This window comes from Girardinichthys multiradiatus, chromosome 10 (assembly GCF_021462225.1).
Source record: "Girardinichthys multiradiatus isolate DD_20200921_A chromosome 10, DD_fGirMul_XY1, whole genome shotgun sequence".
Taxonomy (NCBI): domain Eukaryota; kingdom Metazoa; phylum Chordata; class Actinopteri; order Cyprinodontiformes; family Goodeidae; genus Girardinichthys; species Girardinichthys multiradiatus.
The window spans coordinates 8,058,753-8,083,954 of record NC_061803.1 but is presented as its reverse complement, the minus strand read 5'-3'; the positions used below and the strand labels follow the sequence as shown (position 1 = coordinate 8,083,954).

The window sequence follows — 25,202 nt, the reverse complement described above, 5'->3', positions numbered from 1 at the left end:
GAACTCTTACCACAGATAGTTACACAGAGGCCAGGTTTTATATATGAAACCTTTTAAAAATCGCTGACTTGAACGAGACGGAAGGACAAATGAATGGATAAATATATAAATGAATGCATTATTTAGATAATGCAACAGGTAATAAAGCAATATATATATATATATATATATATATATATATATATATATATATATATATATATATATATATATATATATATATGGAAAGTGTGTCTTGTTTTTATTTGGATGAAAACACTAATTTATAAACTAACTTGTAACTAAATCTGAAAGAAAAACAATTGCCAAAAAGAAACGTATTTAAAGTTTGGTTGATTATCACACCAAATAACTTCACAGTTGTTGTTGGAGCATCATAACATTACAAAGAGCTAACAGGTGAAGAAGTAGTTGTTCATATTAAAGCTAACTATAGCACTGGCTATTCGCTAACATGAATTGTTTACGGGGTTTTGTTACACAACTAATTATTTTCTAACACAACGACATTAACACATTGGTGTCACTGATAACTAACGACAGACGCAGATCGTGTCACTTTATATTAACAGTACCTTGTTTTATGACAGTTTGGAGACGTCAACATTAACCTCATCCGCTTCAGTTTTCCCGCAACTCATCTTCTTCTACTATGACTGACCCGCGTTTTACCGCTAGTGTTACAGCGCCCCCTCTGTTCGTCCGCACTCATTTCACGAACAAAGGCATCGCAACAAGCTAAACAAAATACAACACAGACTTGCAAATTGCAGAAAAAATATGTTTTAAATAATAAAAACAAGGAGTCAGCAGAAATTATTGCTGAAATAAAACACTCCTAAAAGGAATAAGGTCACTTATAGGGTCACTCATGCAAATTATTGGAAAAAAAAAAAGAAAACATACCAAAAACCGCAAATTTTATTGGAAGATCTGAAAGATTAACTGTCCTTAACAATGTTAAGGTTCTATCTCTCATTCCTCTTTCGGAAATTCAGTGAATGACAAGCAGAAGCAGACCTACATTCAGGGAGCACAGTTCTCTCGTTGGATCAAAAGGAGCAATGCTTTTGTTGTTATATTTAGATAGGCATTCTAGGTACTCTTTTACAAGGTTGGATTTTAAATTCTATTCTAAATAGGAAGTAATGTTGAAAAAGATAGAAACCGCTAGTTTTCAAATATAAATGATATATTGTTTTCTCCAGCCACATCATCAAGTTATCCTCTCACACTGTATATTTTAATCTAAACGAAGTTTTCTATGGATGTTGGCACTTCTTACATAAATCGGTAATACCACCCGAGTGACAGCAGAGGGCAGCACTTTGTTGCTCTGACCAATTTGTGAAAATAGAGGAAGAAGTCATATTCACCGTAAACAACAACAATAAAGTGGTAAACGTAGAGTCGATGTTTCAGAGATTATTTCTCTTTTTTTTTTACGGAAACAAATGAGTATTAAGATGGAATAGCTGTTATTTTCTACAGTTGACAGTGAGTATATCTCCTGCTCTTACACGCTGCCTGTCTGTTGAACCAAAGCTAACTAGAAAGCTAAACCAGGTTGTAATCTCTGATGGTTTTAGGTTGTTGTCCAGAGTTCAGTGTTGGTAAGGATCTGCCTTTTCCTCGTTATCTTCTCATTTTCTAGTCTGCTAGATCAGTAATGGAGGGCTCCAAGTCTTCCAGCACCACTATGCAGGTGAGCTTCGTGTGTCAGCGTTGCAGCCAGCCGCTCAAACTTGACACCTCCTTCAATGTTCTCGACCGAGTCACCATCCAGGAGCTCACCGGTATGTTCTGCACACACAGATTCTTGTTATTCCTACGTAAATTTAGCTTTGTTATGATGGAGTGACTGTGGGAGGTCTTTCTCCTCCTCAGCCCCGGTGGTCACGGTGACTCCCAGCAGCAAACAGCCGGACAGCAGTGGGGGGGAGGCAGCACCTGAGGTGGGTTATTGCTCAACTGAGAGCAAATGCGGCATCATCTCATCATCTCAGGGCGTTTATTATCACACTCAGTCATACCTAGAACAATTCATGTAGACGTGCTGTCGCCAAAGACCCGTAATATAATCCAAAAACCTCAACCTAAACACATGTGATACATGGATATACCTTTTGAGATCTATCAAATAGTATGAAATTAAACAAAACAATACAACAAAAATATGAATTATAATCAAACTATTCCACTGTGATTTTTTTTTTTGGAATTGGTTTCATTTGGAGTTATTTTTTTCCAAGGAGACGTTTGTGGAAAACAAGCAAGATGGGGTGTCACGAAAGTACATACCTCCTGCACGGTGAGTTGTTTTTAAATCAGCACTGCATGCTGAATCCGGTTGAGGCCTGGATGTGATAAAAAGTGCACAGTGTCCTCAAAGGTGACAAAGCAGCCACATCTCTCCTCTTCAGGATGATGTCAACAGAGAGCGCCAACAGTTTCACACTGATCGGGGACGCTTCCGATGGTGGAACCATGGAAAATCTCAGTCGGAGATTGAAGGTGATATTTTTAGTTCTGTCAGCTTTCCTGAGACAAGAATGGTGCTGTTTGTTAGAAAACCAATGGATTGTTTTGCTTCCGTCCTGCTCAGGTAACTAGTGACCTTTTTGACATCATGTCCGGCCAAACGGATGTGGATCACCCTCTGTGTGAGGAATGCACCGACACCCTGCTGGATCACCTGGACACGCAGCTCAACATCACAGAGAACGAGTGCCAGAACTACAAGTGAGCTGGTTTAAGCTAACAGGATATTTTGTGGTTGACCCATACCTTAAGTGCTAATGGTGATCCGTTTCCAGGCAGTGTCTGGAGCTTTTATCGAACCTTCAGGTGGAGGAAGAGGACACCCTGCTGGCAGAGTTGAAGCAGCTGAAAAGCGAGGAGGAGACCCTGGTCCAGGAGCTGGAGGCTGTGGAGGAGCAGAGAGCTGCTGTGGCCAAGGATTTGGCCCAGAGCCGGATCCAGTCTCAGCAGCTGGACACAGAGGAGCTCCAGTAAGTGCACCCAGTCATCAGCTATTGTAACAAGGATGCTTGCAAGTTCCTTGTATAAGTATTAATAACCTGGACTTATTATTTTTCTGATGTTAGAACCAGACTTCAATTCGTTTTATTATGATTTAGGAGTTTCAGAGTAAAGGGGGCTGCATATATATATATGCATGTATTATGACAAATTGTGGGAGAAAACGGGGAATAAATACTCTTGCCATGTACTGCAGAGGACACAGGATCTATCAACCCTGTCTGCTCTGTGCTTAAAGGTACCAAAAAGAGTACAGCGAGTTTAAACGGCAGCAGCTCGAGCTCGACGACGAGCTGAAGAGCGTCGACAACCAGATGCGTTACTGCCAGATTCAGCTGGATAGACTCAAGAAGACAAACGTTTTCAATGCAACGTTTCATATCTGGTACACACGCATTAGTTTGTACTCAGAAATATTTCAGAAACCGATGACAACAGGCTGAAAATAAAGATCGACCGTGCTTCTTCCCAGGCACAGCGGCCAGTTTGGCACCATCAACAACTTCCGCCTGGGTAGACTTCCCAGCGTCCCCGTGGAGTGGAATGAGATCAACGCAGCCTGGGGGCAGACGGTGCTGCTGCTGCACGCCTTGGCCAACAAAATGGGACTGAGATTTCAGAGGTAAATATATTTTGATCTCTTCAATTCATATTCGTCTCAAATTTTGGCTGATTATAGATGAAATCTTCTAATTTCTGTAGAAACATTTGCAAAAACGTAAATAATCTTCCCTGGTGTTTCCAGATATCGTCTTGTCCCTTATGGAAACCATTCGTACTTGGAGTCACTGACAGACAAGTCAAAGGTAAGGCATAAACCTGTCCTCTTGCCAACTTTGTCTCAATAATCTGAACTTTTATTTGTCTTCCAGGAACTCCCGTTGTACTGCTCAGGTGGCTTGAGGTTCTTCTGGGACAATAAGTTTGATCATGCCATGGTGGCCTTCCTGGATTGTGTTCAGCAGTTCAAAGAAGAGGTGGAAAAGGGAGACACCGGCTTCTGCCTCCCATACAGGTCAGATATATGTAGAGTGTATTTGTTATTTGCAGCCATTAATAATAAAGCTGTAAATTAAGTTTAAATGATGATCTGTTATCTATTTTGTTTGAAAAAGATTGAAACCAGCTTCCAAAAAGGCTTGAACTGTATTGTCTGGATGCAATATTTTGTCAAATTCCACATCCAATACATTCATGCTTTGCAGGCCAAAATGACATTTAGCCAGTCAGGTTGTCTCTCATTGCCCTAAATGCACAAACCTGATTTCTAGCTTCCCCACATTTATTAGCACCCATGGAAAAGATGTGTTCATGAGCCTTAAAATAAATAGTTTTTTTTTTTGCCCTTACTTTACCATCCTGCTTACAAAGGATAGTCAGATATTGACCTGGTTCTTTCTTTTTATCATTTATTTACAGAAAATAGAAAACTGAGTATGGAAAAATGGTTATGTTTCAGACCTTATTATTTTTATACTTTTTACATTGATTTGTATTTTTAATGACACCATTTGTCTTAGATTTGCCACATCACAAACTGAGATTTACCTTTTATCTCTGAATATTCAGTTTTTGACATTACTGACTGAGAACTCAAAGCTAAATACACTCTAAAGGATCTAAAAAAAAGCCCATTTCACAGCTTTAAAGGGTTATGTATAAGATATACTTTATTGTTCCCTTATGGAAATTTGTTTTTGACAGTAGTGCAACGAGATGGAAAAAAAATGGATCTTCAGCTTTTAAAAGAAGTCTGGCGAACATACCAACAAACAAAGCGTTGTTATTTTTTATACGTGTAAACATAATAAAATCTTAAAGATCAAAAACTGTGCTTTCAAAAATCTTGAATTTAGTCGTAATTTGACGATGGATTGTACAAAGGAGCTTATCAAATTAGTTTAGATGGCAGAAAAGGACTGGAACACGATGCCAAATTGGAAGCCATCTTCAGCTGTGCTCTGATCCTTGATTTGTAAAATATTCAGGTAAAAACTGAAAAAGTATTGTCAATATTTAGCATATTCATGGTAAGAATTGGTCATGCTGTGATACTGTGGTGACAAGAAGAACGTAGGTCCTTCATCAGCCATGTTTGCCAGAGTTCCAGTTCAAAACCTGTATTATTTTTTGTAGATATGGGGAAGTTCAGGTGACTTGCTGTTTTTTCGTAGCCATTTGTAAATTTATGATTAATTAAATTAATTAAATGACACGTTTTCTTGTCTTTCACATTTTGAAGAATTAAACGCTGTTATTCCAGGGTAACAGGAAGTCATGAATTATTAATCTAAAGTTCCTTGACACTGGTGAACTTAAAAAATCAAGTATTCTTCAGTTTCATGTGTTTTACATAAATTGTTGGAGGAGATCATGTTAGTGGGACTGCAGATTTTGTTAAAAATAAAAACATTTTTGATGATAGATTATTTTTTTCCACCACCTGAATAAATAAGTTTGAATTAAAGGTCACATTTTTCAGTGTAAGATATTGCCATTTAAAAAGATGAATTTATTTTAAGGCGTTTTACAAATTTTTTACCAGGATTGCCAAAAAAGTACTGTGGTCCCACTAGATGATAGTTGTTCAGGCTCAATGATTGGTGGAAAAATTGTGACAAAAGAGAAAGAAGTGAGGAAAATATTAGTTTATCCCTCAGATAAGATCCAGCTGCTAAATTACAGAGAATATAATGGGTCTGAGATGTCAGTATTGATAATTTTGTAGAGATCCAGACCATAGATGTTTGGCTTCAAATGTGTTTTCCCCCCACAGCTGCAAAGAGGAATCCAACACATAACATCCGTGAGTTTCTTTGTATTTGTGAATAAGAAATCACATTAGTTTTTGACTTTCCTTGTTTTACTAGGATGGATGTGGAGAAGGGAAAGATTGAGGATACGGGTGGCAGCGGAGGCTCCTACTCAATCAAAACCCAGTTTAACTCTGAGGAGCAGTGGACCAAGGCGCTCAAGTTTATGCTCACCAACCTGAAGTGGGGGCTGGCCTGGGTCACATCACAGTTCTACAACAGATAAACAGGCTGGATTCGACTAATTCATATTGACCCTGCACCGTCCATAAGCAATTGATGGGATGAATTACTGGACTTCTAGGCAACTGAAGCCTGAGTTGAGAAATTCCAGGAATGTTGGTCCACTGGGGAGTAATTTAAGATTTGGACACCTGTAAAAATGCCTCTTGAGTTATTTTATTATAATTTACCATACTAGTAAATACTTGTCATTCTCTGAAAAGATAATCTTGAATTAGAAGAAATGTCACATTTCTTCATAATACTGAAGCAAGAGTGCACCTCTAAGATCAGTGTTCCACAGTGGGAGGCATTTTAAATATTACTGCTTTATATTAACTGGTATTTCATCAGGATATGTTTGTATAGTGGTTACATTGTGCTCATATGCATATTCTACAAGCACTAACTGGTGCAAATGCGTCTGTGTATTTATCATTCTGCAGCATCACATTACTTAATGTAATGATGAGACTCAGTTAATAAAATCTTTACGCAGTGAAACAAATTAGACTTATGAAATATAGTCATAGTGTTGGAGATGGAGCCAATCCCAATTACTAGTATAGTAAAAGTATTTGATGTTTCACATCAAATTTTTTATTTCAAAGATAATCTGAGTAAATACAAAAGTTTACAAATGCAAAGGGGTGTCAGTTTAAAGTCAGCTTAAAATGAGCAATTAAGTCACACCCACTTTAGCAATTTTTAACTATATTGCAAAAATAACTTTGGGGCACAGATGCCAAACTCCAGTCCTTGAGGGACAGTGTCCTGCAACGTTTAGATGTGTTCAAAGTCCCTCAAACCTGAATCACAGGACTCAGTAGAACCTGTTTGCATGAGAAGGTAATTCAGTCATTTGATTCAGGTGGGTAGGAAATTGCAAGACACTGTCCCTCGAGGACTGGAGGACCCCTGCTTTTGAGCATCACCCTGAATGTGCAAAGGTTTATGAAAATCTACTTGACCATTTTTGCCATACAAGGTTCTCCATATTTTGGCTTGTTTCTTAGGCTTTGCAGCGACGTTTCTTGAGCCTCGACAAAAATCCAACCTTCCATTTTTCCAAGCCGTCCCAGATCAAGACAATTCAAGAATGATGCATCTTTAGCCCCCCAGCGTAGGTGGTTGATGCAGATGGGAAATGTTAGCTACAACACAGTATTCATCTTTTAATAACCATGCTTTTTTTAGGATCACAAAAAAAAATAAAAAAAAATCCAGCAACTTTTACTTAAAAGCAGATCTGGGTGCACCAAAATCTACATTTAATTGATTTAATAAACTTGGCTAAAAATAGCAAGCGTTTTCAAAGAGTGACCCTGATCTAAAAAATGGTGTTGTGGCCCGCAAACACTTTCAACTGGATTTTGGCCCATGTGGCAAAAGGTTTGGACAACAGGGTCCGACATGAAATAAAACACCATAACCAAATGATAACCAAATACTTTTTAATGATCTCATTAATTATTTCAGCTGAGTCACAACTTGCAACACTCACCCAGAGTCAACCCCTCCCTTTCAGGTTAGCAATATTAGGAGGGGGACATCTAATGGAAAAATATGGACTTCATTAAAATAAAAAGCTGACTTCAAGTACAGTTACAGAAAATAGGTCAAAACTAATCATTCTCTCCATAATCAGTTCTCTTTTGTTTCAAGTCATGAATACATTTTCAATGATTTCAAGTCAACAAGGCTGCTTTAATCTCCATCATCAGCCACTCCCGAAAACACTCGCAGCTCTTCAATCCTCCAGGTATACATGTTTGAAACAGACCCATAGAGTTAGGATTGAGTTTCATAGATTCCAAGCAGTATGGGATGAACCATTATAAAAGCTTTTTCTTCTGTAAACCACCGAGTATGACCGTGAGGATTTCCACGCCATACTTAGAAGCGAGTCAATTGTGCAAAATTTTCCAAATGCTCTTTATTTTAGCATGAAGAAAGTCCCTTTGAGTAAGCCAAGGTTTATGTTAGTGCATGCGTATCTGCAAATCTTTGGGTTCTATTGAGCCCAAAGATAGAGGCTTGGCCCTGCAGTGTGGACCAGTTGGAGAACAGTCGGGGGCACATTTTAAACCCCCTCATGTCACCCTCCATTCATACTTTTAGAATCCCTCTTTCCTGTGCGCGCGCACACACACACACACACACACACACGTGTATAATGTCTCCACGTTGCTGCCGTAGTCCTCTAGGTTTTCCACTATGTTCTTCATGCTAACTTGAGTTGGAGGCACTGCTGCTGTAGCAGCTGGAGGTGGAGGGACTGGGCAGCACAGGTGCTGTGTTGCTTCCCAGGGCTTTACGAATATTGGGCATCAGGAAGGGGTCACTGGCCAATTGCAGAACGTCCATGCGGTCCTCCTTGTGGTAAGCCAGGCAACGGCGAATAAAGGCCTAGAAAGGAACCAAAGGAGAAGTAAACACTAGGATCGAAACCAAAGTTCATCTGGTGTTTTTAGTGCTACAGAGTCCAACATCTACATGTTTTTCCATGTCAAAACTCCAGCGTATTTTACAAGTATAGATACAAAACTTCACATGGCGAATATTTCTGTTTTGACCCGGCTTTAAATATGGAAGCTGCAAAAAACAAGAGATGGGAACGAAGACAATGGAAGTAAGGAAGAAAGGAGGGTAATCGGATGGATGAGAGATAAATGGACAGACTGATAAAGTTTTCAATCAAAATTTCACTGTGAATTTATTAAATATTTTTGCCAGTCAGACTTTAAAACAGGAACTGCAAAAACTGGATGGATGGATGAAAAAAAACTAACAGATGATGGACTGTGGGTTATTACCACTTTTACAGAACAAGACAGGAAAATACAAATATTTCTCCATCTATTTTCTTTCTCTTTCCTGATCCAGAGCTGGAAAATAGTGAAATGTATCTATCTATTTATCTATTCCAGACTTTTCTAAACTGCACAGGAACCTTGAGAGAATCAGTCAGATGCTTTTGATTACAACCAGTAAATAAAGCTTACTCTAATGATTAGAAATGCAGTCTATTCCTATATGCAGACCTCTGTAAAAGCCCACCATAATAATGCTTCACATTAGCATGGCTCTGTTGTAAAACACTACATAGTTCCAATAAATATCTCATCCGTTTATCTTTAACTGCTGCAATAATGTTTGAGCAGGACTTTTCAAGCCGTAGAACGCTGGAAGTGACACAGCTTCAATGTGCAGGTTAAAACAATACAAAGCACACCTTTGCCTCTGTAGTGACGACGGGTTTTGGGGGGAATTGCACTTCAGTAGCTTTGAGTATGGCGTTTTCCTGGACGATATCCTGCTGGGACTGGTTGTGACCAAACGGCTTGAAAAAGACAAAGCGGCAGCCAGTTAGAAGGTAAAATGCAATCCTAATAATCTGCGTTACATAATGCTGAGAAGTGGTTACCTTGCGCCCATATAGGATCTGGTAGAAGATGACCCCTACCGACCAAACATCCACCTTATTGGATATTGTTGGTGGGTCTTTCCCCACTACAAAGCACTCAGGTGGTAGATACCTGCAGCACGGAGATAAGAGCGTAATGCCTCTGCTAGAAACTTGTTAAGCTTTGTTAGTTGTTAAATTTTGGCGAATGTGTCCGTTTACCAGTAGGTTCCGGCTCCTTGTGAAGTCAGCTCCATGCCGTCTGCGGAGCTGTCACCATCCACGATCTTAGACAGGCCAAAGTCGGTGATCTTTATCTCACCGCACGCCGTGCCATTAACCAACAGTATGTTCCCTGAACGTTAAAATGAGCCATTTGTTAGAGGTCTGAACGACATTTTTTACAAACTCAGCGAAACCATCATAAAGTACCGGGCTTGAGGTCATAGTGGATGATGCGTGGCCGAATCTGGTTGAGATACTTGAGGGCGTTGACGAGCTGCATGATGATGGCGCGTCCCTCCTTCTCTGTCATCGATTTATTCTGCTTCAAGTAGAAATCCAGATCGTTGCCTCCACAGTACTCCAGCACTGTGCAGAACCTGCCAAGAATTCAATACAACAAAATGTTCCAATTAATGATCTGAAGGCTGCTTCATGAAGTAAAATGCAGCAGCCTACATGGTGTCTCTATTACTGCTCTTTCACTGTGAGCATCACCCTTAGGGAGGAAAAAACACTTTTTTGACAAAGATGCAGATTCTTCAAGTCTTTAAGTGAAAAAAAAATATGTATATTTCAGTGTGAATACTGTGATTGTGTTCAAGTTTTCCTCACAAGAGATCCCATTCTGATAGCAACAGAAGCATTTAATAAGTGTTCACATATGACCTTTTTATCAGGGCATCATTACTCCTTTGCAGACAAAGGCACTTACGAGTCTCTGTCGATTGAGAAATAGTCATAGAGTTTGACTATTCTAGGATGGTCGAGTTCTTTGTGGATCCTGTACTCTCTACAGGCGTGTCTGCAAACAGGTAAATGTTATTACAGGTCAAATGTTTTCAGCGAGTTCATCATCATTATATATTCAAACTCACCTGTGGTAGTTTTGCTTCTTCTCCTCCCTCCAGTTCTTGTTGAGCTGATGGATTTTGATGGCTACATATCTCTGTTCTGTTAAATCAAAAGCCTGCAGGAGAAAACCTTATTCACTAACGTTATATTAGTTTAACATTAAGCTGACCTCTCATTTACTCATAAATACGTTTGGAGACTCACAAAAGAAATGGTAAAATAACACAAAGAGCTCCTGCTTACTTTGAAAACTTCACTGAAACCACCTCTTCCTAGCAAACGTAAAAGCAGGTATCGGTCATTCAGTGTGGGATGGTCTCTAAATCTGCAGGAAGAAAAAAAAAAAAAAAAGAATGGTGAACTGATGCTTTTTTAAAAATAAAAACAATGTAATTTAAATAAGGTTAAACTGGGATAAGACATACGATGAGCTGTCCTCATTGTGAATTCTCTTGAGTTCCCGAATGTGCAAATTTCTAACCCTCTCCAGCTGTTCCAGCTCTGCCTGGAGCTCTGCTTCTTCCTGCAAACAATCACAGTGACCTCACCCTCTCATTCTGAGATACAACTGCAGCTCTGATACCAAACTGGAAAAAGCAAGTGATGCTGTGAAAACGGTACCTTTTTTAAACGGCCTATTCGAAGTTTGAAAATCTCCTCTTGTTCCCGGTACGCAGCCAGCGACAACCTGGATGAGACGGTGTGGGAAAAGCTCAGATTAGAAGGATGATGACAAATCTCAGGCGACCGGAAATTAAGACTGCACTCTTCCAGGTGTTGGTATGTGTCTGAAATACAGCTGTAAATGTTATTCTGTATCATCATTAGCATTTAGAAAGACACCCACACAAATATCAACATGTATCTTATTAAAAGCTGAATAAACATAAATAACGGCCATGCTAATGATTTCACACCCCTTATACTTTTTCACATATTGTTACATTACAACCATAAACTCCATTTTACTGGGGTTTTATATGATAGACCAACTCAAAGTAGTGTATAAATGTGAAGTTGGAATGCATAGTTTTTAAAAATAAACTCAACACACCATCCCAACTATTAAACATGGTGTTGGCAGCATCATTCTGTGGGAATACTTTTCTTCAGCAGTTACAGAAAGGCTGATCAAAGTTAATTCAGGGCAAAGCTGGTAGAAAATCTGTTGGAGGCTCCTTAGAACCTTGAGAGGGGTGGAGGTTCACCTTCCAGCAGGAAGTTGATACTCTGTATCAACTTTGAGTAGTTTTTCAGCTTCCGTTTCTGTGCTTACGTTTCATTCTCCTGGCCATTGTTTCTGCTCTTTCGCTTGTTCTGTTCTATGTTGGGTGGAGGCATCTGGACCGTTGGAGGTTTCCTCTTTCCCAGAAGCTTCTTCTGCCTTTCAATGTCCTCCCGCTGCACGTTGATTTGCTCCTGCTGCCTAAAATAAGAAAAACAAAATAATGTAAACATTTATTTCCTGTCTGCAGGGGAAACCAAATGCTTAGCCCATCTACTGACTTGATGAGTTTCTGGAAGGCGTATCCATCGGTCCACTGCTCTGTGAAGGATGCTCCGTGTCGCACGGTGGTGAAGTGACCCAAACGCAGACGATCCTGCATGCTCTTGTCCCTGCAATTCATCTTCTCCCTCTTTGACTATAAAACCCCAAGTACACAAAAGGATTAAACTCGCTTCCAGAAACTACCATGATATGAAATTGAAGATCAAGATGTCTAATAAAATGTTTACAGCAAAATAACTGTTTTATTCTAAAATTAAGCCAAAACATCTCAAATTTAGCCAATAACATTTAAACTAACCTGCTCAATCAGCAGCTGCTGGCTTATCTTCACGCATTTGTTCAGCCGCTCCTTGTAGCGCTCAAGCATCTTCTGGTGCTCATCAACCTGCCGCCTGAGGTCACAGTTAGACTGCCAAAACATACAGTAGGCCACGATGACAACAGAACCCACAAAGGAGTATTTTATTAAGAGATTCAACTAGTTTGGAACAGATTAATGAGCAGAGCTCTACAAAAAACAACTGGTACAGGCATTTGTAAATTGACCTAATTTGTAAATTTTGAAATTACAATCTCATTTTATGTTCTTCAAGGCTGTTAAGATATTTAGAGCAGGAAGTATTTAATTATCTTACCCTCACCAGGTCGTCTATCCTCCCTTCTGTCTTCTCCAGGTCAGAGTTCTTGACCTTCTCTATTGCTTTTAGTTTCAGCAGGGTCAGATCCGACTGAAAAGGTGAGCACAGAGAAAAACGTGAGATCTTCTCCTGCCTAAACAATGGGGTCACACTTAAACTAATTAATGTAAATGTTTGACCTTTATAGTTTTGTAAAGAAAGGAAAAATAAGTGCTACTACAAATTCATTAAATAAACATAAAGGAAACAACGAATCTTTGAGTCTGGGAAGAAATAAATTTAGTTACCTGGATTGCTTTATGTGAACAGGAAGTTGTAGGGGCTGTCTTGAATGAGCTGCAGGAAGAAGAGTCGGTGTGGGCGGAGCCTATGGATGAAGGACTGCCGTTCTGAAACCATGAACCAACCAAAAAGGCGCCATCATATAACAGTTAATGCCACAGGACAAAGAAATTTTCCATGATCCTGTCACTGGACTCTCTAAAGACACTCCATCATTCAGAACCTGGTAGAACCTAGTCTCACATCTTTTTTACACACTGTTCTTTACAAAATGGCTGCAGTTCATTACGCTCTTCCATTCACTGATGACAGTTTGATCCAATCTCTGTCAGACAGATGGCAGAATCATGACCCTTCCACCTCCATGCTTGATTGGTCGTATCAGGTGTGTGTGCCGAGTTGCTGGTTGGTTTTCTCCAAACATGCTACTCTGTATTATGGCCAGGTTTCTCCACTGTTGTCTCATATGTCCAAAGGACATCATGCACCTCAAGTGTTGTTCATTTAGACAGAACTTCTCTAGAGAACATACTTGTTTGGTCTTCCTTATGAACATTAATATAAAACATACTGAGGCTTGTAGAATCCTATATTCATATAAGGTCATATAAGCCAAAACATGGCTAAGGATAAAGCAACTAAACATCACACAGTTAGATCTTTGGGTGAATTTGACAGGACATCCACACCTGGACTTCAACTTAGCTGATTCAGGTCAGTCAGTCATTTTCTACCGCTTATTCCATAGTGGGTCGCGGGGGAGCTGGTGCCTATCTCCAGCAGTCTATGGGCGAGAGGCGGGGTACACAAACAACCATGCACACACTCATTCATACACCTAAGGGGAATTTAGAGGCATGTCTTTGGACTGTGGGAGGAAGCCGGAGTACCCGGTGAGAACCCACACATGCACAGGGAGAATATGTAAACTGCAGAAAGCCGGGAATCGAACCCAGGACCTTCTTGCTGCAAGGCAACAGTGCTACCAACTGCGCCACTGTGCAGCCTGATTCAGATTGAAAGTCATTTGTAATACTATCTAACACTATCTACTACTAACATGTTTCTTCTGACTGGAAGTAATTATAATGTTTTAAATTAAACAAAACTGCTGCTTTTACAGAGAAATATTCACCTGCTGATGCATTAATCAAGTGCATTTAACAGGCAGCGACTGGTGGGTATTTTCCACCTTACTGTATGGAAGCAGCAAAGTTGACTTAATTTTCCTCCAACTGTAGGGACCCTAACCCTGTTTTTTTTCCCCAGGAATGCACATAAATACAGAAAGAACCTAAAATAAACTGATACCAATTTATCGAAATCCAAAAATATGAATACAAACAGAATAAAGGATTCATTTTAATTCGATTTTTGTTTCCATTTAGGTAAATGCAAACAGGAACTACTGATTCTCAGAGAAAGCAAACAAAGTTACAGCTAAAATGAAGTTAAAAAGAGAACATCAGGAAAAGAAGGAGCAGAGCAGATAAGAGCCATTTAGGATAGACGCCGGTGCTCACCGGAGGATAAGACAGAGAACACTGTGAAGAAGAGCGCAGCAGCAAATGGACGCCTCGTGCAGGACTGGTGCCAGAGCCACTGCTACCAGCAAACTGGGCATTGGGCAATTTGCAGAAGGGAACCAAATCAAGAGAAAGGGAAGAATAATTATTCAGAAAAAGAACTTCCCTACGAAGTTGAGACAGTAAAGCACTGAAGACAAGTTGAAATGAATCATACATAAAACAGGGAGAAAATAAAGGGACATTTAACTCACCTCAAAATATTCATTTAGCTTTTGCCCCTTTCCCTTTCCTACGATAAAACAGAAAAAGCACAAATAAGAAAACTAAACCTTAAACAACTTGATCCTGACATGTCATGATTGAATCTAAGAGCTGTCGGGAAAAGACCCAAACTGATTTGCAGCCCAAGTTTTAGCTTTCTATTTACAGTCTAAAGAATGTCTAATGTTTGATTCATTACAGGTAAATATTTCTAATTAGAAAATGGCAAACTGCTGGAAAAAATGATTTCAGTGTTCTGTTAGGAAGGATGGGTGTACCTTGGCTGCTGCCGTCGAAGATGTCGCCTTTTCTCTTCTTGCTTCTCCCACTGGCCTTTTTCTCCAGAGTCTGAAAGAAAAAAAGCAGCTTAGAGTTACTTTTATTTATTTAAGCCTTTTTAGAAGAAATACACTCAAAATATATCTGCACTAACTATGCAAACACATTAGCAACTTAAATTAAAAATGAACTCTCATCTTTTTACAATGCAAACATTTAGATGGTGAACAATATGAGACAATCTCTTCATATTGTTATAAAAGTCCTGCAATATGAGAATATTTTTGAGTTAAAATATTTCCCTGCAATACTATTACTATTTAAATCAGGTTTTTTTTTACTATAGATTAAAGCTTATTACAACTTGGAAATAAAAGACAAGAAAAAAGGTATTCATCATTTCATTTCCAACCAACCTCTGGTTCCTTGTCACTCAGAGACCCAGCGCTGCACTGAGACTGGTTTGATGATTCGCTGTTGGCAGAGGTCTGTAACATGCAGAGAATCAAACCATGTGATTAATTAGTCAAATCCCACTCCACATATCCTGCTTTACCGTAAACTATAAATTAGGGCTGCACAATATATCGCAATATGAGCGTGTGCAATATTCATATAGCAAAGGACTGTTTGGAATGCAATCACTGTTGGCTAATATACAGGTCCTTCTCAAAATATTAGCATATTGTGATAAAGTTCATTATTTTCCATAATGTCATGATGAAAATTTAACATTCATATATTTTAGATTCATTGCACACTAACTGAAATATTTCAGGTCTTTTATTGTCTTAATACGGATGATTTTGGCATACAGCTCATGAAAACCCAAAATTCCTATCTCACAAAATTAGCATATCATTAAAAGGGTCTCTAAACGAGCTATGAACCTAATCATCTGAATCAACGAGTTAACTCTAAACACCTGCAAAAGATTCCTGAGGCCTTTAAAACTCCCAGCCTGGTTCATCACTCAAAACCCCAATCATGGGTAAGACTGCCGACCTGACTGCTGTCCAGAAGGCCACTATTGACACCCTCAACCAAGAGGGTAAGACACAGAAAGAAATTTCTGAACGAATAGGCTGTTCCCAGAGTGCTGTATCAAGGCACCTCAGTGGGAAGTCTGTGGGAAGGAAAAAGTGTGGCAGAAAACGCTGCACAACGAGAAGAGGTGACCGGACCCTGAGGAAGATTGTGGAGAAGGGCCGATTCCAGACCTTGGGGGACCTGCGGAAGCAGTGGACTGAGTCTGGAGTAGAAACATCCAGAGCCACCGTGCACAGGCGTGTGCAGGAAATGGGCTACAGGTGCCGCATTCCCCAGGTCAAGCCACTTTTGAACCAGAAACAGCGGCAGAAGCGCCTGACCTGGGCTACAGAGAAGCAGCACAGGACTGTTGCTCAGTGGTCCAAAGTACTTTTTCGGATGAAAGCAAATTCTGCATGTCATTCGGAAATCAAGGTGCCAGAGTCTGGAGGAAGACTGGGGAGAAGGAAATGCCAAAATGCCAGAAGTCCAGTGTCAAGTACCCACAGTCAGTGATGGTCTGGGGTGCCGTGTCAGCTGCTGGTGTTGGTCCACTGTGTTTTATCAAGGGCAGGGTCAATGCAGCTAGCTATCAGGAGATTTTGGAGCACTTCATGCTTCCATCTGCTGAAAAGCTTTATGGAGATGAAGATTTCATTTTTCAGCACGACCTGGCACCTGCTCACAGTGCCAAAACCACTGGTAAATGGTTTACTGACCGTGGTATCACTGTGCTCAATTGGCCTGCCAACTCTCCTGACCTGAACCCCATAGAGAATCTGTGGGATATTGTGAAGAGAACGTTGAGAGACTCAAGACCCAACACTCTGGATGAGCTAAAGGCCGCTATCGAAGCATCCTGGGCCTCCATAAGACCTCAGCAGTGCCATAGGCTGATTGCCTCCATGCCACGCCGCATTGAAGCAGTCATTTCTGCAAAAGGATTCCCGACCAAGTATTGAGTGCATAACTGTACATGATTATTTGAAGGTTGACGTTTTTTGTATTAAAATCACTTTTCTTTTATTGGTCGGATGAAATATGCTAATTTTGTGAGACAGGAATTTTGGGTTTTCATGAGCTGTATGCCAAAATCATCCGTATTAAGACAATAAAAGACCTGAAATATTTCAGTTAGTGTGCAATGAATCTAAAATATATGAATGTTAAATTTTCATCATGACATTATGGAAAATAATTAACTTTATCACAATATGCTAATATTTTGAGAAGGACCTGTAGTGTTATGAAGTTGCATTTTACATAGTAATGTAATATTTGGTCAGTTGGACAGCGTCTCACGCCAGCATTGCTCACTGGACACAACTGACGTTGCTCAAAACGCTAAAGTTCAGAGAGTACGGAAGCACAGATGGGAAAGAGAGGAAAAACAAAAGGCATATATCACACCTGATACCTAGGGGTGGGCAATTTGGACTTAAAAATCTATCGCTGCATTTTGTGGTACTATTGTGATTAGTTTTTTTCAGTCTTTTTAAGGTAACTGTGGCTGTGACTGCATGTTAAAGCGATCGCAGCACCACAAACAAATACTGCTCCTGAAAAATAAACCCATGTTGAAATAGGCTCCTTCAGGACACTAGTTGCATAAAGAGATGTGATTTTCATCACTAAACTGCACATGGTAACTGCATTTAAACATATTTTTTTACTTTATTCATATTTATTGAAGCTCTCATAGAACAAACTGTGGAGAAAATAGTAAAAGTAACAATCCCAACAGGAGTTGTTGGAGTTTTCAATTGTCATTAATTGGAATTGATCGTTGGCCCAATAATTAAAAAGTCTTATCATATTAATACATTTCTGAGGATAAACGATACAATAAGTATACGCCCCACTAATATCTCAATATTTACCAATATTATCACCATCATCAGACTTTCTACTATTAAGTAGCCCGACTATAAATACTATAAATCTCAATATAAAACCTGACATGGACAGAGGTAAAACCACATTAAAAATGGTTGATGCCCTGACACGTTAATTTAGAAACTCATTACTGAAAGCTCAGATAACATAAATTAATCAAAACAGCAACACGATATTTAAATTCACTAGAAAAGGAAAAGGTAAACACTCTCAGGTGGTTTAAACAGAGGTGTGTAAAGCGAAGTGTGACGCGGTGCAATTTCAAAAACCTTTTTCTCCAACTGAACACTGTGAGACCTTAATATGATGAAACCTTGACTGTGCTCCTGCCCACGATATCATGGAAGAATGCCACACTGCACATGTTGTTGCTGCAGCAGAATCACATCAAGACAGATCCGTTCAACAATAAAGACAGCAAGGTTTTGGGCGCAAATTATTGAAGTCAAGTTTACACGACAACAGAATTGTGATGTGTTCAATTAGTACTCAAAGTCAGAGGTTCTTAGTTTAATTTCAGAAGAATCAACTGGGATGCAAGCTGAAGGATTAGTTCCAGCGTCGGAGATTTCTCACCAAAGCTGAACTCAAAATTCAACATACCCGCCAGGCTTATATCCGTTTGTGGAAACAATGGCGGTTAATTGCTTTTCTCATATCTAGAGGATATGAATGAAGCGGAGTCTCCTTGAAGAATGAGGGCTCAAACAGGACTTGGGATGGAAGCAGCACATGTCACATCTCTTGATGTCCAAGCAGCAGAGAAACATTAGATCAGTAATCAAGTCCGAGTTCAGTCTCCATGGTGACCAACTGTTGTACTGGCTGTTTACCAGAGGTGGTGGTGGTCTACAACACTTCTATTACTCCATTGGATTTCACAATCAGAAAGGCAACACGACATCATGGTTCCCTGCTTGGCCAAAAAAAACACCACCTGGATTTAACTAAGCAAGTAGTTAGGAGCCTCCCATTGGATAATGACTGCCTGGGCGATTATGTTTCAGCTGGCAACAAGTTATTTAACCCCAACTGGTGCAATGAGTTGCTTCTCATTTCTCAAACAACCATATATATTTTCCCGTGGTCGTGGAAAAGATGCCCGTCTGTTTCAGAAGGGTCAAATCATTGGCAGGCATCAAGCAGAGAAAACATCTAAGGAGATTGCAGAAACTACAAAAATTGGGTTAAGAACTGTCCAACGCATTATTAAAAACTGGAAAGATAGTGGGGACCCATCGTCTTCGAGGAAGAAATGTGGCTGGAAAAAAAACCCTGAATGATCGTGAACGGTAATCACTTAAAACATTTGGTGAAATCAAATAAAAAATAAAACAAACAGTAGAACTCCGGGCTATGTTTAATAGTGAAAGTAAGAGTATTTCCACACACACAATGCGAAGGCAACTCAAGGAATCAGGCTGAACAGCTGTGTAGCCTTAAAAAAACCACTAATCAGTGAGGCTAACTGGAAAAAAGGCTTCAATTTGCTAGGGAGCATAAAGATTGGACTCTGGAGCAATAGAAGAAGGTCATATGGTCTGATGAGTCCAGATTGACCCTGTTCCAGAGTGATGGGTGCATCAGGGTAAGAAGAGAGGCAGGTGAAGTGATGCACCCATCCTGCCTAGTGTTATATACGCAAATGTGCTACCCTATCCCCAAGATTTATGGCTGTAAATTAGTTGCACCTGTTGATAGTTCACCGGTGGAAAGGGGCGGGGGTCCAAATCTATCCTTTTCTATCGAAAACCCTAAACCCCGCTCACCGAGCACAACAATTACAAAATTCCCTGGTTTTTCAAATTGCAACTGGAGAACTTGGGTGTAACTTTATTACAAGATCCGAGTCTTTCCAGAAATATGTACTAAATACATATCCATGCAAGCTTTCTAATAAAACTGTTCACATCCTTGTATCAACCGTGCTCCTATAGAAACAGACAATTTATTTTCATTGGATCCTAGGATTGGATGAATCAAATAACAATGATTACTTTTTGCAGGAGTTTCTTTTCTGAAGAGTAGAGGTAGAAATAGTTTTGACCCATGATAACTACGATTTGTATCATATAATGCAGCTGGCTTGAGCTGTGGTACCATTTCACTTGTTTCTCCAGAACCAAAGAGCTGCTGGCCACCTTTCATGTAGGCCAACACAGAGCTCTTCTTGTTTCACCTTCAGCCCAGTGAAACAGATCTTTCTGGTCAAGGAAAATCTCTGAATGCAGAACACACAGCACAGAGAGGACTTTCAAACCTTTCTAAACTGGAATGCAAACATCATTCTGTTAGACTGTTAAAGTATGTTGTTTACTTTAAGATTATGCTCTGCCTGAAGGGTGAAAAACTGGAAGATGCTCTTATGTATAAATGTATCTTCATTAAAAATAGAAAACGGAGACATCACTTTAGCTCTCCAAACAATTTGTGAAGAGCATTTTGCATTCAAGAATAACATTCTGACATCTTTGCGTTTATGATCTGTTGAAACAATAAGCCCCACATCATAATGAGCTTATTTTATATGATTAAGCTACAGTGCAGTGATGGGGCATTTTTCCCCTTACAGTATTCTTCTACCTTTGCTATTTTCTCACACCTAAATGTCTCATGTTAACTTACAATGAGTTTTAGCCCACTCTGCTTTGCAGAATTGTTTCACTTCAAGCACAAAGAAGGGTTTTCCAGCATGAATGACCAATTTAAGATGCCACAGCATCTCAATCTGACTTAAGTCCAGACTTTGATTAGGCCATCCCAAAACCTTCATTATGTGGTTTGTTTTAGCTAATCAGACATGGACTTGCTAGTGCCCTTTGGATCATTGTCCTCCCACATTCCTTTGGATTTGGGGCTTAATTTGTTGCTTTTTAAGATCTTGGCCTGCTTCATGTCACTGTACAGGTTCCATTTTAAGGATTTCTTGATTTTTAGGTAGTACTGTGGCCTGGATGTGGCAACTGAAACTGAGCTCAGGGTCCTGTCCAAAAGGTGTGGTTAAGATTTACCAATCGGGGCCAATTATGTTTTAACATGAGGTCAAGTTGGTTTGACAAATTTTTCTCCCTTAATAAATGAAATCATTATTTTAAAAAGTGAATCTTGTATTTATTCAGGTATTCTATTACTGATATTGTAGATCTGAATCATTTAAGTGTGACAAAAAAGCAAAAACAAAAAAATCTTTGAGGGGGCAAATACTTTTCACAGCACTGAATACTAACCTTGGCAACACCCACACCAGTGAATCGGGCCTCGAGAAGTTCCAGCCGGCGTGGGTCCAAGCTAAGCCTCTGGCTATGAAGTCCTTCCATCATCCCTGGAAAGGAGAACAAAACCAGCGAGGAAAATTGCAACTTAGCTGGGTTGGGTTTGTGTCGCACAAGAATCAACAAAGACTTTCTGTCTCAGTCGAGCAAAAACGATAAAAATCTTCTCAGTGTTACACCTAGGGCTAAGTTAGATAAGCAAATATCACAGGTAGTTGTCCATAGAAAAACAGAAAACACCAGTTATTGCTTCATGGAAACCTTCAGATACAAAAGGAAAAACCTCTTGGTTGGTTTTCCAGCATGGAACATACAATATACTGCCTGTTTTTTGACATACATATTCTGCACTTCCCTTTGAAAGTATTAAAGTCAATGTTTTACTAAAAGGGGAAAGAAAAACATTTTATAAATCTTCTTACAGTTTTGATGCTTTAAAGTAAGGTACATGCATGGTTGATATATTTTACTCCTTCCAAGACCATTAATTATTACTTATGGATAGGGGTGCACTGATTGATTGGCTCCCGATTTCTTTAATTTTGGGTGATCGGCAATTGGCCGATGCTTGCATGTGAAACCAATCTTATCCACCATTCTTATCTACTTCTCCAAAGGTCAGAAAAGGTCAGAAAAATTAAAGACTACAGGAACTGATTTTTTTGTTTTGGTAATTTTAGACCCAACAATGAAGACAACAAGGGCCCTGTCCCAATCCTTGCACTCCCACCCTTTGTGTCCCTTTATTGTGAGTTCCCGTTGATGGGTTCGAGTGCATAGTGTGTCCCAAATCTCCAGAGTGGTCCTTAGCCCCGCCCCACACTTTGGCTAAGCGCGCATCTAAGCAGACTACGCCAAAGTATATTACCCACAATTCATTGCTGCATGTGACATTTTGCGTAAAAACCAATCACAACCATCAATGCAATCAACCATCAAATCAGAATAATAAGAATTGCGTAAACTTTAGACAGCAAGCCGACAATCTATTTTCTCTTTTTTTACTGATTTTCCAGGCTCAACATTGTAAGACGCCACCGGCTTCAGGGTGATTTTGGGCAGTCAGTAGGTCATGACATTTAAATGACCTTATGAACAAACACTTCTGCCACGACGAGAGTCTGGTGTATAAGCCTCCGTCGATTCCTGCGCCGTCTTCTCCTCCAAACAATTGCTTGTTGATGTTTTAAAAGATTTTTTAGCAGCAAGACTGCAAAAACAGCGACGCCCATCATTTTTTGTGTCGCAGTTACGGCGCAGAGGTGCAAGTCGATTATGTAACCCATACTCTCCCAATTCTCCAATTTTGCACTCTTGTAACGTTGGCACTTCAACCCATAGGTGCACTTTTACAAAGTACACAATTCATAGAGGGGCGTAGAGTGTAGTATAGGTATTGGGACAGGGCCATGAAGTCCGCTATTAAAGCTACCTGGACTTCTTTAACGCCGCAGCAGAGCCATAGGCTCATCACCTCCATGCCACGGTGCATCGATGAGGTACTTCAAAGAAAAGAAACCGACAATGTACTAAGTGCATACACTGTTCAGAACATGGACATACTTTTCATTATAATAGTAACACTTTTTATTGGTCTTATGTTAATATTTAAGTTTTCTGAAAATTCTCAAATTAATTAGCTGTAAGCCATAAATCATAAATAAAACATAAAAGTGTGTGATTAATTGTATATAACACTATCCATCCCTTGCCTATACCTGATTAATTTTGCATGGTTAAGTGGGGGTGGAGGGGGACTGGTGCCTATCTCCAGCTGTCATTGGACGAGAAGCAGGGTACACCTGGCAATGTGTGTGTTGCAATGGACCTCCCAGTCCATCACAGGGGAACACAGAGACACACAGGACAAACAACCATGCATGACCACACTCATGCCTAAAGGCAATTCAGTTTAATCAAACAACCAAACAGTAGGAGGAAGCTGGAGTACCCAGAGACAAGCCACGCATGCACGGGGAGAACATGCAAACTATGCAGAAAGTCCCCAGGCCAGGGTTTGAACCCAGGGCCTTCTTGCTACCAACTGCTCCATGGTGCAGTTTATATAACACGTTTCTTTTTTATTAATTACTAAAAAGAAAATGACTTTTTAGTTGTATTTTTATTTGCTTAGATGCACCTGTCTAATAGGATAGCAGAGGAAACAGAAAATTCAGAAGCATTGGTTGGACTGAATGTTGTGTTTGCAATTTATCTTATTAAAATTCAAAACCGGTAAAAATACTGTAAAAAAAAAAAAAGTATTGAAGGAGCCAGTAAAATACAGGCTATTGTAGAATTAACATAAATATGTTGCATAAAGAACAACCAATCAGATATTATCATTTTCAATAACAGATCTAGATTTCTATTGAATAAGCGGAAGCAAACCCTTATAATGATGTTAAATTGCTCTTTAACAAATCCAACAATCTAAACAACAAGTCACTCTTTGAACCATTTAAATTTTTATTTAACCAACCTTCCACGGAAATCGACTTAAAGAAGTTAGGTTAATAACAGCCGACGTTCCTGGCCAACAACTAGACTGAAATTAGCCAACCTGTCCAACGTTGACTGTGCTAATTAACATTTTTACCAACAGTTAATTTAAGAAAACCAAAAATGCATCATACTAAAAAGGTTATCAGGTTACAAACAGAAGAACAACAATAACAGCCGCATAAAACGGCACTGATTGGCAAAGATAGCGGAGTGGGTTAGAGAAATTAGCTAGCGTGAAGTTATCTAGCGAGCTAAGGTTAATACTAGCTAAAACGAAGGTCTCACCTGGAAAACCTTAGCAGTTTTCACAGCCAGACACGGTCTTAGAAGAGATGTCGTCCGTCCATTTCGAAGACAGCAAACTCATCAACAGCTCCTCGGTCCAACCACCCGAAATGACTTTGTCTGAACTGAGATATCCATTTACAATTAAGTCGAATTTAAGGAGACATTTGTTAGCTTAGCTAATGCTAGCTACACAAAGCGGGGCGGCTCGCTCTTGCCGGTGTCATCCGGACGGAAAGGCCGAGGTCCTCGGGTTTTCCTCGTGGGAGTCGGTGCCCCTGCGTGGGCAGGCCGTGAGCTGTCAGTGCTCTGAATCCCCTTAAACAAGTGTTGTCACATTTCTGCCTCCCTTGATCTAATCTATATGCATTATCTAGCATCTAAAGCGGGAGCAGTCGGTGTGTTTAAATCCATCCTTTTTTCCTCATACCAAAAGATCACAACCTCCAGTATCGTCAAGGCCGCTAAGGAGCTCCAGAGGAAACTGACACTGATGTTTACCAAGCCCAGTGCTGGTTTGATGTAACCTCCACCCCGATTTACAATACACACTGTGATCAAGGCTGCAGCTGGTTGGATAAGAAACTTATACAAGGACCCAGACCTCCAGGTGCTCAGTGAAAGCAATCATTTTTATTTAAGTTGCTTTACATTTAAGATTTATTTCTGAACTATGCTGTCATTTTTTTTTTTCAGATATATTGTGTTGCATTTCTTCATTGTAACATGACAAACATTATAGACATTGTAAAGACATTTAATGCAATCTTTCCTTTTATCCAGCATAAAACATGTTATTGGCACACTATTCCAATCATTGTGTTAAAGAGTCACTTATCAAATGTCTGTGAAAACATATTATCGCTATAAATAAATTATTACAGCACATAGAGATTACATTGTATTGAAAAGTATTTATACAGTCACAATCTTGAGTTCATTTAGATTCCATGTGATTGACCAACTCAAAGTACCACATAACTGGGAAGTGGAAGGGAAACAATACATGTTTTTCAAAATTCAAAATGCATAAATAAAGTCTAAGAAAAAGTGTAGTATGAACTTTTATTCAGTCGAAATGTAGAGCCACTAAATGTGCAGCTGTAAGTCTTTTTGATCTCTATGACTAGGCCCACTGTCTTTGCTGAAGAAAAGC

The 25,202-nt window shown here is 39.6% G+C and overlaps 3 protein-coding genes across 4 annotated transcripts in view; 1 reads left to right on the top strand and 2 right to left on the bottom strand.

Moving 5' to 3' along the window:
* Window positions 1-1,191, bottom strand: part of LOC124875033 (breast cancer type 1 susceptibility protein homolog) — a 34,988-nt gene extending 33,797 nt beyond the window's left edge. Inside the window, exon 1 of the mRNA XM_047376807.1 lies at window positions 576-1,191. The gene's annotated coding sequence lies outside the window, so the exon portion shown is untranslated. The remainder of the gene's footprint in view (window positions 1-575) is intronic.
* Window positions 1,192-1,342: 151 nt separating this feature from the next.
* becn1 (beclin 1, autophagy related) lies at window positions 1,343-6,585 on the top strand. Its single transcript, XM_047376815.1, has 12 exons — window positions 1,343-1,497; window positions 1,655-1,796; window positions 1,888-1,955; window positions 2,253-2,311; window positions 2,424-2,514; window positions 2,606-2,742; window positions 2,817-3,011; window positions 3,281-3,427; window positions 3,515-3,664; window positions 3,788-3,848; window positions 3,915-4,057; window positions 5,913-6,585. Exons 2-12 carry the CDS (start codon window positions 1,670-1,672, stop codon window positions 6,079-6,081), a joined length of 1,347 nt encoding a protein of 448 aa, XP_047232771.1. The 5' UTR covers window positions 1,343-1,497; window positions 1,655-1,669; the 3' UTR covers window positions 6,082-6,585.
* Window positions 6,586-7,514: 929 nt separating this feature from the next.
* On the bottom strand, window positions 7,515-24,638 carry LOC124875035 (serine/threonine-protein kinase tousled-like 2). Of its 2 annotated transcripts, XM_047376813.1 has the most exons (21): window positions 24,047-24,638; window positions 21,212-21,306; window positions 15,476-15,547; window positions 15,059-15,128; window positions 14,771-14,808; window positions 14,514-14,606; window positions 12,996-13,097; window positions 12,706-12,798; window positions 12,369-12,479; window positions 12,067-12,203; window positions 11,837-11,986; window positions 11,182-11,248; window positions 10,986-11,083; window positions 10,804-10,885; window positions 10,584-10,675; window positions 10,421-10,510; window positions 9,916-10,085; window positions 9,706-9,838; window positions 9,505-9,616; window positions 9,313-9,420; window positions 7,515-8,486 (listed from the first exon to the last, which is right to left on the bottom strand). In XM_047376813.1, exons 2-21 carry the CDS (start codon window positions 21,302-21,304, stop codon window positions 8,307-8,309), a joined length of 2,091 nt encoding a protein of 696 aa, XP_047232769.1. In that variant the 5' UTR covers window positions 21,305-21,306; window positions 24,047-24,638; the 3' UTR covers window positions 7,515-8,306. The 2 variants fall into 2 exon arrangements, with proteins under 2 accessions (XP_047232769.1, XP_047232770.1); XM_047376814.1 differs by lacking the exon at window positions 14,514-14,606 and having other exon boundaries at window positions 24,047-24,632.
* Window positions 24,639-25,202: the final 564 nt, after the last annotated feature.